Source organism: Labeo rohita, unplaced genomic scaffold, assembly GCF_022985175.1.
Source record: "Labeo rohita strain BAU-BD-2019 unplaced genomic scaffold, IGBB_LRoh.1.0 scaffold_1184, whole genome shotgun sequence".
NCBI lineage: Eukaryota > Metazoa > Chordata > Actinopteri > Cypriniformes > Cyprinidae > Labeo > Labeo rohita.
The window spans coordinates 12,857-25,157 of record NW_026127323.1 but is presented as its reverse complement, the minus strand read 5'-3'; the positions used below and the strand labels follow the sequence as shown (position 1 = coordinate 25,157).

Sequence of the window (12,301 nt, the reverse complement as noted above, 5' to 3'; positions counted from 1 at the left end):
AGAGAGAGCAGAATGGAGAGAATGAGAGCAGATCCTCACCATCGCTGAGATCACACGGCTGATGTACACCGGATTGCTGCGGTTCAGCAGATCTCTTATCATGTCTGCCTGATGTTGAGGACTCAACTGCAGCAATTTCATACAGATGTCCAGTATTCCTTTTTCATGCTGAAAACACATTTATGCATGACAGGAGTTAATGTGAAGCTGTTTTTCAGTGCAGTGCTGTCAGTCAATGGTCAAACATCTCACCTGATCGAACGACCAGGGTCTGGAGGCGACATTACAGGAGCTTCCTATGAACAGCATGCCGATATCACTCTCAACATATTCAGTCCTCAGCTCCTCAGACTGCAGGTACACCGAATCAGCTGCAGAAAAGCACAATTTATTTTACAGGTATTTTTATTTTATTTTACTTTTATTCAGCAATTTATTTTACTAGTACTCTTATTCAGCAAGGATGCATTAAACTGATCAAAGGTGACAGTAAAGGCATGTATGATGATACAAAAGATTCTATTTCAAATAATTACTTTTCTCTTTGAACTTTCTTCTGCAGGATCATGTGACACTGAAGACTGGAATAATGATGCTGAAAATTCAGCTTTAAGTATGCTTTTGAGTAGGTGCTTCTTCATTTACTTTTCTATGCGATCTGACTTGCTTTAGAGCAATTTGGACTAGCAATCACATAGCACCATGCTAAAAACTACTCCAATTTTCAGTCCGGCAACTAACAGCCTACTATCAAGGCATTGAGTTTTGTATGGAGACACAGCACTCACCTTGGGACCAGGGGTTGCAGAGGAGCGTGAAATGACCGACCGAGTATGCTTTCACACCCAGGCGGGTCTCAACTCTCAAGTGGAGTGTATAGACGCCGATAGAAGCAGATGCAGGACTGGACAGTGATACCGATAGCGCACGGGGGGCAGTCGGGCCCGCGAAGCTTCTCACCACAACGGCAGTCCATTGAGTCAGAGGGGGTTGTCCGGGCCTGGAGACCGGGACATCCACAAAAAGCGGACCTGTGGTGAGGAGAGAGCAGTGGGATTAGGAAAATAACACAAAAATGTGACCCTGCACCCCAAAACCAGTCTTATGTAGCACAGTTATATTCGTAGCAATAGCCAAAAATACATTGTATAGGTCAAAATAAGCGTTTTTTCTTTTATGCCAAAAATCATTAGGATTTTAAGTAACGATCATGTTCCGTGAAGATATTTCGTAAATTTCCTACCGTAAATATATCAAAACTTAATTTTTGCTTAGTAATATGCATTGCTAAGAACTTCATCTGGACAAATTAAAAGGTGATTTTCACCTTCATATTACAGATTTTTAAATAGTTGTATCTAAGCCAAATATTGTCCTATCCTAAGAAACCAACTGTCACAGCCATCTGCTGGAATGCCCTTGCCAGCCATCAGAGGGCACTCTTCTGGGCCCTCATTTATCAACAGTGCGTAGAAAAGGTTCTATATTTTGTCCAACGAATGAAATTTAGAATGTGCCTAAGTACAAGAAAATCCGCATTTATCAAACGTGCGCACGCAGTTCTTACGCACATGAGTAAGCAATCATTGTTGATAAATACCACATGTGCGTAAGTACCATGCTCGTTCACATTCATGGTCATTAGCATTCGGAAACGCCTCCAATTAACCATATATGGTGACAACACTTCCCTTTAAAAATTACGTGATTGTGTTTTTTCCTCACTGCAATAATGGCAAAGAGAGCAAAGAAGAGGAACTTCACAAACACAGAATTAGAGATACTTGTAAATGAAGTTGAATCCAACCAACAGATATTGTTTAGTTCATTCACTGCAGGAGGAATTACAAATAAAAGAAAAAATGCTGCATGGGAGAATGTCACCAATGCAGTTAATTCCGTTGGGTCTGAGGAGAGAACTGTCCCAGAAATAAAAAAAAAATGGTTTGATATTAAAGTATTGGCTAAAAAACGTGTCACAGCACACAGACGAGAAATGTCCGCAACTGGAGGAGGACAGACAACAACGGAACTTTCCCCATTGGACAACCGCATAGCCTGCATCATCGGAGACACGGCTCTGTCCGGGATTACTAAGGACGGTGACACTGATGCTCTTGCGACAGAACAAACCGGGCCATCTAACACCCAAAGTGAAGGTAAAATAAACCAACTGGAGTAGGATATTGTGTTTGCATACATTTTATTTCAATATGTAAACTGTTAATGAAATCATTCATAGGATAAACTCAATTAAATTAATGTGAACATGTGTTTCCTTAATAGCGACACCCGTTGTGCCTGAGGAGCTTGAGGAGCCGGGCCCATCCATTGCCCCTTCCATGCGCCGTGCGCCAAGAGTGCTGAGTGAGGCGGTGCTACAAAATCAAGAGGAAACAACAAAATCCATTAATGACCTAAAGGATCAACTGAGCAACATAACGAATGTATTGATTCAAATCAACGAGTCTCTGAAACAGATTGCCTCTTGCGCAAATACAATTGCTAATAAACCATAAACCGCTGACTAATGTGACTTCAGTTATTTGTTTCCACGAAGCTGCAAAACACAAAATGAAATCGCTGTAATGTTTCTGCACTCGACCAATGGCCAGACTTACCTAAAATGTCTGTATGATCCTCTGTCTTGTCTGAATGCCAGCGGCATTAGGAGGTGGCAGGGGCACTGTATCGGGCATAGGGCCGTCTGGTCTTGGGGGTTCCTGCAGAGGGATGCCCTGTCTGATGGCCAAGTTGTGTAGCACACTGCAAGCCATGATGATTTTGCATGCTTTTTCTGGCTGATACTGCAGTGTCCCTCCCGCGCTTGACAGACACAGCCATCGTCCTTTCAGCAGGCCTATTGCGCGCTCAACTGTGCTCCTTGAGCGCGCATGGGCACGGTTGTACGCCTGTTCCTGCTCGGTCCTCGGGTTGGTTAGGGGGGTCATTAGCCATGGCTTTAGCGGGTAACCTTGATCACCTAATGATGAAATAGTTTTAAGTAATTGTACATAGCCCTACAATAGCATTTTAAACATGTTGTAGCCTTAAATTCACCAATGAGCCAGCCATCCTCAACAGCGCCTTCTTGGAGACGCACACCCACAGAGCTATTCTGCAGAACGAACGAATCGTGTGTTCCTCCAGGCCACCGCGCAACGACGTTTAATAACAACAAATTTGCATCACAAATTATTTGCACGTTAACAGAATGAAACCCTTTTCTATTTACATAATTAAATTCGTTGGTTGATGGTGCTTTTATGGCGATGTGGGTGCAGTCTATAGCTCCAATTATGTTTGGGAATCTAGCAATGACATGAAAGTCCCGTTTTATTGCGGCTTGTTGAGGATTTCGATAAGGGAACTGTATGTAGGTTGGGGCCAAGGAAATAATTGCATCCAACACTGCCGGCATGATCCTGCTCACTGATGGCTGGGATATACCACATATGTCTCCAACCTCACGCTGAAATGTGCCAGTAGCTAAAAATCCAAGGGTGGACAGGAGTTGGATGTGCACGGGAATGGCTTTCGTGCGATTTGTTTCTCTCTCCAACACTGGTCCTAAATTACGACACAAATCCAGCAGTACATTTTTGGGAAAGCGGTACCTACTTAGAAGCCACTCTGTGCTCTCGCCAAGCAGATCAGCGCGATCTTGGAAAACACGCTCTCTGCGGAGCGCATTGTTTGCCAAGTCTTCCAATAACGCAAGATAAGCCATTGCACTGAGACAAATATATTTCACATCTGTCTTTTATAGGGTTTCACACCAATTAAGCATCGTGTTTAAAACTAGACAAATTATAAATTGAGTGTTTTAAAGGAAACACAGGACATATGTGGATTGCTTAATGCTTACTGTGACACTTTTAAATGCTTTTTATGTGTAGTGTCGCTATTCTACCACTAGATTATCTGCGTAAGCATGCTCAGAGGTGTGCTTATATTTACACACATTTCTACGTATAAGTACAACTTGGTGAATCCCACACTTTGCGTGAAATTGTTCTTACGCACTCACTACGCACAAATCTGTCCGTACGCACCATTGATAAATGAGGGCCCTGGACTGTTGTCTTTGTTGTTTTGGACTTCAGTTCAACATCACCCCTTGCACTTACTAGTTCTCATTTGTTTCCAGCTGTGTGTCATTTAGTCTGATTAGTTCCCTTTAAATACCATTTCTGTTATGTGTTTTCTGATGCTCTGGTTTGTCCTGTTTTGGATTATTCTTCGTTTTTGGATTTTTTACAATAAATGTTGCATTTGTATCTGCTTGTTTGGAGCATTCCGTGACAGAATAAACCAGCCATTTACAGATCCAGCAGCTAGACGGATCTATTGACTTGTGAACCATGGGCATTCGAATCCTTCCACCTGCTTTGAAGAAGGAGTGGAAAGCTCAGCTTAGGATGTTGGTGGATCTGCGGCAACAGGGGATGCAAGTGGGTGGAGTGGCACAGACTTTTTAGACATTGGCGGTAGGATTGGAACTTTGTAATTCTGAGCCCACAAGATTTTTAATAATGGTTTAGACAGCCCCTTGCCTCCCTTGGCTTAAGACCCTCGCCTTTTGGAGTTTCATTGATTATCTCTGTTACCGCAACTCGATAATGTCCATTGCAGTGCCCCCGGAGATGTCCGAGCCCACTCCAGTGGATAGTGAATCTTCACTGTCTCAGTCTTGCAAACGAAGGTCGAGAAGAAGGGTAGCAAGGGCCACTCAGTTTCTCCCGGAGCCCGTTCCAGTCCTTGAATCTGCTCCATAACCCAATACAGTCTATGAGTCTGACCCAACTCCGGTGGTCCTGGAGGACCTGACTCTGGGGGTCTCAAGTCTGGTGGTCCTGGAGGACACGATGCTGGAGGTCTCAGGTCCGGTGGTCCTGGAGGACCTGACTCTGGAGGTCTCAGGTCCGGTGGTCCTGGAGGACCTGACTCTGGTGGTCTCAGAAGTCATTACAGAGCTGCCCAATTTCGCTGCTCCTGTAATCAAGAAGGCCGTCCTTGCCTTTAACCTCTATGCTGTTCTTTGGGCATGGGCCGCTTTAGAGTTCACTCCACAGTCCACTCCAGTCCAGGAGTCTTCAGAGTCCACTCCAGAGCCCGCTCTAGTCCAGGAGCATTCAGAGCCTGCTCCAGAATCCGCTCCTGTCCAGGAATCCTGAGAGTTCACTCAAGAGTTCGCTCCAGTGCCTCCTGAGGCAGCAACATCTGCTCCAGCTCCTTTTTGACTTCACTCCTGAACTTTCACTCTGCTCTGTAAAGGTCAAGGAGACTGTTGCTGAACTGTCTGTTGGGCTGCCTGCTTGTCCTATTGCAGCCGCTAAGGCTGTTATTAAACTCTCTGTGCCCTTCTTTGCAGTCTTGTCTGCTCTGTTGAAGTGGTCGTCAGCCCCTCTTTTGCTGCCCGCCAGACTCCTGCCTCCGCCCTGGTCGCCTACCGGCTGTGCTGTTCACGCAGAGCCTCGCTGGTCTGTCCATCCGGTCCCGCCCTGGCTATCGGTTGGGGTTCCTGTTTGGCTGAGGCCTCGCTGGTCTGTCCCTCCGGTTCCGTCCTGGTCGTCCACTGGGGTTCCTGTTTGGCCGGAGCCTCACTGGTGTGCTCTGCAGGCCTCGCCCTGGCCTACTGCTCTACCAACCCCGCCCTGGCCTCCTGTTCTACCTCCGTGTTCAGGCCCTCTTCCACTACATGGGCCTGGCCCGCCATACCTCCCCCTGAGCCACCTCCCGTTCCGCCTCTCTCCTGGATTTCTTTGACTTTGGTTGGCACATCTGGAATGCGCTCCTTAAAGCAGGGGTCATGTCACAGCCATCTGCTGGAGTGCCCTTGCCAGCCATCAGAGGACACTCTTCTGGACTGTTGTCTTTGTAGTTTTGGACTTCAGTTCCCATCACCCCTTGCACTTACTACACTGTAAAAACAAACAAGTTGATTCAACTTAAAATAATTTGTAACCTGGCTGCCTTAAAATGTTGGGTTAAATAAGCTAAAAAACGTATGTTGTTTAAACATATGTTGGAGTTCCTTAAACCTAGAATTAATAGTTGGGGTAACAAAGGTGAAGCTCAGTCAACTTATAAGTTTTTAGTTAGCCCAGCAAGATGAGAAAGTTGTACTAACCTAAATGCAAGTTGAAACAACATAAACTTACTGAGACCAACAAACGTTTAGTTGTTTAAACTAACCATTTTGTTGAATAAATTTATAATTTTAAGTTGTGCAAACTGAATAAAAATCGGCTAAATGAAGCATCTTGTTGAATCAACTTATATTTTTAAGGCAGCCAGGTTACTTTTTCAAGAATAGTTTATCTTACTTGTAATGTTAAGTTCATTCAACTGGTTGAACTATGCAATTTGCCCACACAACTCAAGTTTAAATTCATAATTATAAGTTGTGCAAACTGAATAAAAATCGGCTCAACTAAGCATTTTGTTGAATAAACTTATATTTTCAAGGCAGCCAGGTTACTTTTTCTAGAATAGTTCATCTTACTTGTAATGTTAAGTTCATTCAACTGACTGACAGCTGGCTGAACTATGTAATTTGCCCACACAACTCAAGTTTCTATTTTCAGTACTGCAGAAAACAGCCTCATGGACATTGAAGAACATGAAGAAGGCTATTTTATTTGAATTCAAAATAGACAACCTCAACCTTAGTATTACTGTGTTTAGTATTAAAACACCCTAACTTTAAAAAACATAAATAAACATTGACATTTCATTTCTGTGTAACAACTGCATTACATATTTGCATTCCTTTTACTAATTCACATTTAATCGAAAGAACAGATGAGGGATTCTAAATTTCTTGCGGAGTAGCATTTTGCGTAGCCCATAAACACACTAAGAACAGCTGCTCCCACCAATGTTCATGAAAAGTTTTTGGAGAACATCGGAAGTGTGCTTCATGTGTTTTGGGTAATCAATGTTAACGATGTAAAGACCACCTATCCAAAGCACAAATGCTTTCAGGATGTCACAGATATCGTGAGGTCAAGATGCTTTTCCAAAATGATGGCAACGTCAATTGTTTCTTTTGAAAGCATTTCCCATTGCTCCTCCTCAGTCACAATCAAGATGTCCATTTCTATGCCCTTCACTAATTATTCAACTTCATGAGATGCCTGAAAAAACAACAAAAAATAATTAATTCTTTACATGCAAATATAACAATTGAATCAATATAGAATACTACTGTGCATTACTTTAACTATAGTAATACATTCTGTTAAAAATATTTAAAAATAATAATAACAACAACAACCTCAACAAACAACAATTAAGAGGCAAAGTAAAAAAAAGGCGTAAGTTACATGAGCATGGCTGGGAGTATCAGACCAACTGCAACAAGTACTTTAATTTCCAGAATATAAGGGTGTTTCAACACTAGCACTTTTGGTGTGCACCAGGTTCGGTTGATGTTAGAGTTTGGTTCATTTGGATGATGTGAACTCTTAGTTCTATCATTGTTTATCTGAAATTGTAGCCATTAGGGATTTATGAAACTAGCTGCCAAAATTCTACTGCTGCTAGTCGATGCTGAAAATACCAGTCGTTACATTTTTTATTGGCACATTCTGACATATTTTGCTTCACAGTTTTACAAAGACTATATTCAAAGTATTGTCACTTTAATGTTACATTTTACATACAAAATATTTTTAGTAAATAAAAATTTACTTATATTATCAGTCTTGCCCACAAATTCACAAGAGTATCATGACACATATGTGGTGCTGATGTAGAGCATGCGCTGTGCCTTGTTTACGAGCAGAGGAATGCACACACCTGTCGTGGTACTCTTGTGAACGTGCATCGAGGACTGAAAAAAACTAAATTACATTTTTTAAATCTAATATAAAATGACATTAAAAATTACAATAGCAACTAGGGGTGTTATGGTATGTGTATTAGAACCGAACGATTCACAGGGGAAATTCTAAATGGAAGTGGTCATCCATATGCCCTACACCTTCAAAGGGCAGAGCCCTTGGAATTTAGACTTTGGAGCGAGCAGGGCAAATGCATGCCATTATGTAGATATTTGCAATGCACTTGGCAAAGGGAGCAACGTAATTTCCTCATTACCTTCAGCTGGCATGTTTCCGTGACAATGCAGCATGGTGTCCGTCAGCAGATGTCACTGTTTTATTGGCACAGAAAATGTCATTTTATTGTTGTTAGCATTACTGTTGCAAATAAACATACATTTTATGTTTTAAATATATAATATATAATAATAAACAGAGCAATTCCAATAGGCCCTAAAAACTAATATAAAACTTTTTAAAATATAAACTGTATGTTTATTTGCAACAGTAATGCTAACGACAATAAAAAGACATTTATGCCATTAAAACAGTGACATCTGCTGACAGACACCATGCTGAATTGTCACGGAAACATGCCAGCTGAAGTTAATGAGGAAATTACGTTGCTCCCTTTGCCAAGTGCATCGCAAATATCTACATAATGGCATGCATGTGCCCTACTCGCTCCAAAGTCTAAACTCCAACACTCTCAAAAAAAAGTTTTGTTGCTGGGGCTGGTACTATCCCTTTAACACTTTTTGGCTTTTTTTAGTATTGTGAATGTACCGTGTATCATGACATACAGTAAGTACTGTGTACCATATCGAAAACTTATGTGTTACAGCCGCTGATACGCTAATAAGAATTCTTCTTCTATAACCAGGAACACATCATTGCAGATAGATGGTGCTCAATTCGGTCACCCACAACTATAATGCCAAAAGTCTTTTGTGTGCTTTAATAAAAACAAAGGGAAGCCTTAAACTATGCCTTATAATATTAATTCACAAACTCCAGTAAATATGTGCACTAAATAAATACATTTACTTACAACTTTGTCCAAGCTGTCCAATGTGACAGTCATCCCTTGTCTGCATAGCACTGATGGATACAACTGCAAAAGGACTTGCTGAGGTCCAGCCACAAGATCGTTGAATTCTATGCTAATCTTCAGTCATTCCAGAATATCACAAACATGAAAAATACAGAAACATGTTAAAACAACACTAAAAAAAAAAAAAAAAATCTTGACAGAGAAAGCCAAATGTCATTGCAAGTTTACGTTTCAATTACCAAAACCCCATTTTACAATACAGAAAAGGCTTTACAAAAAAGAAGCAGCTAATTTTACACATTTGTGACAATCCTTATCGCAGGGCTGTTTATACAAGATATACGGTTTTATTGTTATTCAAAAACCTATAGTTTTATGTGTCCGGTGAGGCACTTCAAACGAACTCTGAGGGAGCTGCTCATTCGTTTTTTTTATAACATGCATAAAAATGACAGTTCGAGTAGTAATCTTGTTTTTAATTTTAATCGTTCATAAGTTTTTTTTTTTTTTTATTCTCTGTTCTAAATCCATACATTTGTTCGTCCCTCTCCATCTCGCGCTCTGCATGAACGGTCTCTCTCTAATAATACATACCAAACTGTATATTTATCATTCTCCACATAAATCCAGCTCAGTATCGCTTGGGAGTATACTTGGTATAACATTTATATCGAAAATACTATGGAACCCCGTGAAATTTGAGACTTCAGAGTGCCGCGAAAATAACGAGAAAATACGACGCGTTAAACCATACTTGTACTCTTCTTAGACAACATACGTAAATGTACATATATAGAAAACCAATAAATACAAATATTTACAAGACTGACTGTATGTTAATGCAGCTTCGCTGTGGGTTCCGGTGAGGCACGTTAACTGAGAGTTGCCGGTTTGTGTCAGAAATATCAAATACACGCGCTTCAAACGAACTCTGAGGGAGCTGCTCATTTGTTTCTCTTATAACATGCATTAAAATTACTCATCGAGTAGCAATATTGTTGTTCTCCCCTTAATTTTAATCGCCCATAAGTTCATTTTTTTAAATTCCCGCCGTTCTAAATCCACACAGTTGTTCGTTCCTCTCCGTCTGGCGCTCTGTTTGAACGGTTCTCTCTCTAATACAGCACTGGCCTCAAAAATACACACCAAACTGTATATTTATCATTCTCCATATAAGTTCAGCTCAGTACCGCAGCAGAGAATATAATATTTATATCGAAAAAACTGTGGAATTTTGAGGCTTAGAGTGCCGCGAAACTAGTACATATAACCAACTAGAAAATACGACGCTTTAAACCATACTTGTACTCTTCTTAGACAACATACATAAATGTACACATATTAAACGAATAAATACAAATATTTACTTACCAAATTTGTTGATTGAGAACATATTCCAACTCTGTGGAGACGCTCACCATGATGGCTGACAAACATCCTCTTTCTGCAACGGTCTTCACGAGATCTCGCGATATGTGACGTTGACGTTACGAACGTGATTTCCTTATTAAATTGATTCAACACATTTTTTTAAGTTGAGGGGGCAAATAAAAACGTTTTGTCAACTTATGAATTAGTTGAGACAGTAAAATTTAAGATGTTAAGTTGAATGAGCAAATTCAGTAGCTGTAAGTTGTGTCAACTTAAAAAAATTAATTGAAACAACTAAATGGTGAAATTATTTTTTACAGTGTAGTTTACATTTGTTTCCAGCTGTGTGTCATTTATTCTGATTAGTTCCCTTTAAATACCATGTTCTCTATGTCTTTGGTTGCTTGTTTATTTTCTGTTATGTGTTAAAGTTTAAAGTACTAAAATTATTTACAACTAATAAATAAAAAATAGACACATTTACAAAAAAACAATAATAATAATAATGACAAAAACATAACAAAATTACTTAAGCTACAACTAAAATTAAAGTGAAAACAGAAAATATAAAAATAAAATCAAATTTAACCAAATATTACAATAGTATATAAATGACAGTAAAAAAAAAAATCATGAAAACTACTTTTACAATTGCATATACTGGAATAAACAAAATATATTGTTTATTTCATCTTCAAATTTTTTATAGTCATCATCATTTTTAGTTGCAAATAATTACATCAGTTACGTATTGCAAATAATTACATCAGTTACAGTGCTTCATGGGATGAGTTGTTCATTTTCCTGTTGTAAAAATGTATGGTGAGTTCTCTAGACCTGACTAACAAATGATTACTAATGAATTTCATCATAACAGAGGGAGAGTGAAAAGAGGTGAAGTATGAAGCAGCATTTTTAATTCACACACCCATCACTCAAACACACAAACATACCTAAAGTAATGCTGAAGATCATTTTTTCCTTCAGTGGATCGAATGGTCGTCCATCATAGTTGATAGCCACTGTGAAGGCCTGTCCTCTCCGCAGAACCACAGTGGTGGAACTCAGACCTTCGGTCTTGTGTCTGGTCTGATTCTGCACCTGTTGCAGGCTGATACTACGAACCCTGAACTCTGTAAAAATGAGCAAATGTGATGTTATTTCTCATTATTTTAATAAATAGATAGATATAGACAGATATAACTAATCTAAGTTATTAAATATAAACATAGAAACTGAGTTTTATAAATACAGTTTCATTAACATTAAAATTAAATATTTTAATTTGACTGTTATTATTTTAATAAAATATCATTGTTTTAATATAATTTAGTACAAACAAATTTCTAAACCATCTTAAAAGCTGTTTTATAAGTAAATAAAAACAACACAATTGTACCACTAAAAATTTTTAAGTTTTTAAAATAGCATTTAATTACCAATTTATCATTAACTATCATAAATAATTGTTGCATAATCTGACATCTAAAAAGAGTACATGCAATAGAGAAGATTAATAAGTTTTTTAAAAAGCTATAAATATCAAAATAAATTAAATACTATGTTTTTGTAAAACAAAATGCCTTGCTAGTAAACCGGTACAAATGATGATAATAAAAACATGAAGCTTACCGTCCATGATATGCAGCTTTTTGTGGTTTTTGGTGTTTGATTCAGATTCTTCATTTACTGTGCTTTTATACAGCATCTGCCCCTCCTGTTCCACTGAAGTTGCGAGACCAAATTCACGTCATGCAAGTCATGCATGCCAGATTTTACAATCAATAGAACCAACACCTCAAAAATTAGTCAGTTGCACATACGTGAGCGGTGTGTGGTTTTCTTCAGTGGGTGGAATACAGTATGTACAGCACAGAATGAATAATTTGCATATACTGTGTCTATCCGCGTTCAGTGGGAAAATGTAAAAGTGCACAGCTTTGTCCCTCTGTGCATATATAAAAGTTTAAACAAAATCACAGCAACATGATGCTCTTTCCCTATAATAGTGAACAGTGGGGAGTGTTGTGACTATCAGTTATAGCAC

General features: G+C 39.4%; 1 protein-coding gene across 1 annotated transcript; it reads right to left on the bottom strand.

The window, feature by feature from the left end:
* Window positions 1-39: 39 nt before the first annotated feature.
* LOC127157729 (protein-glutamine gamma-glutamyltransferase 5-like) lies at window positions 40-11,962 on the bottom strand (the record flags this gene model as incomplete). Its single annotated transcript, XM_051100985.1, has 5 exons — window positions 11,887-11,962; window positions 11,208-11,387; window positions 789-1,031; window positions 253-371; window positions 40-168 (listed from the first exon to the last, which is right to left on the bottom strand). Coding segments are annotated over exons 1-5 (747 nt in total), but the record flags the coding sequence as incomplete, so codon positions are not given.
* Window positions 11,963-12,301: the final 339 nt, after the last annotated feature.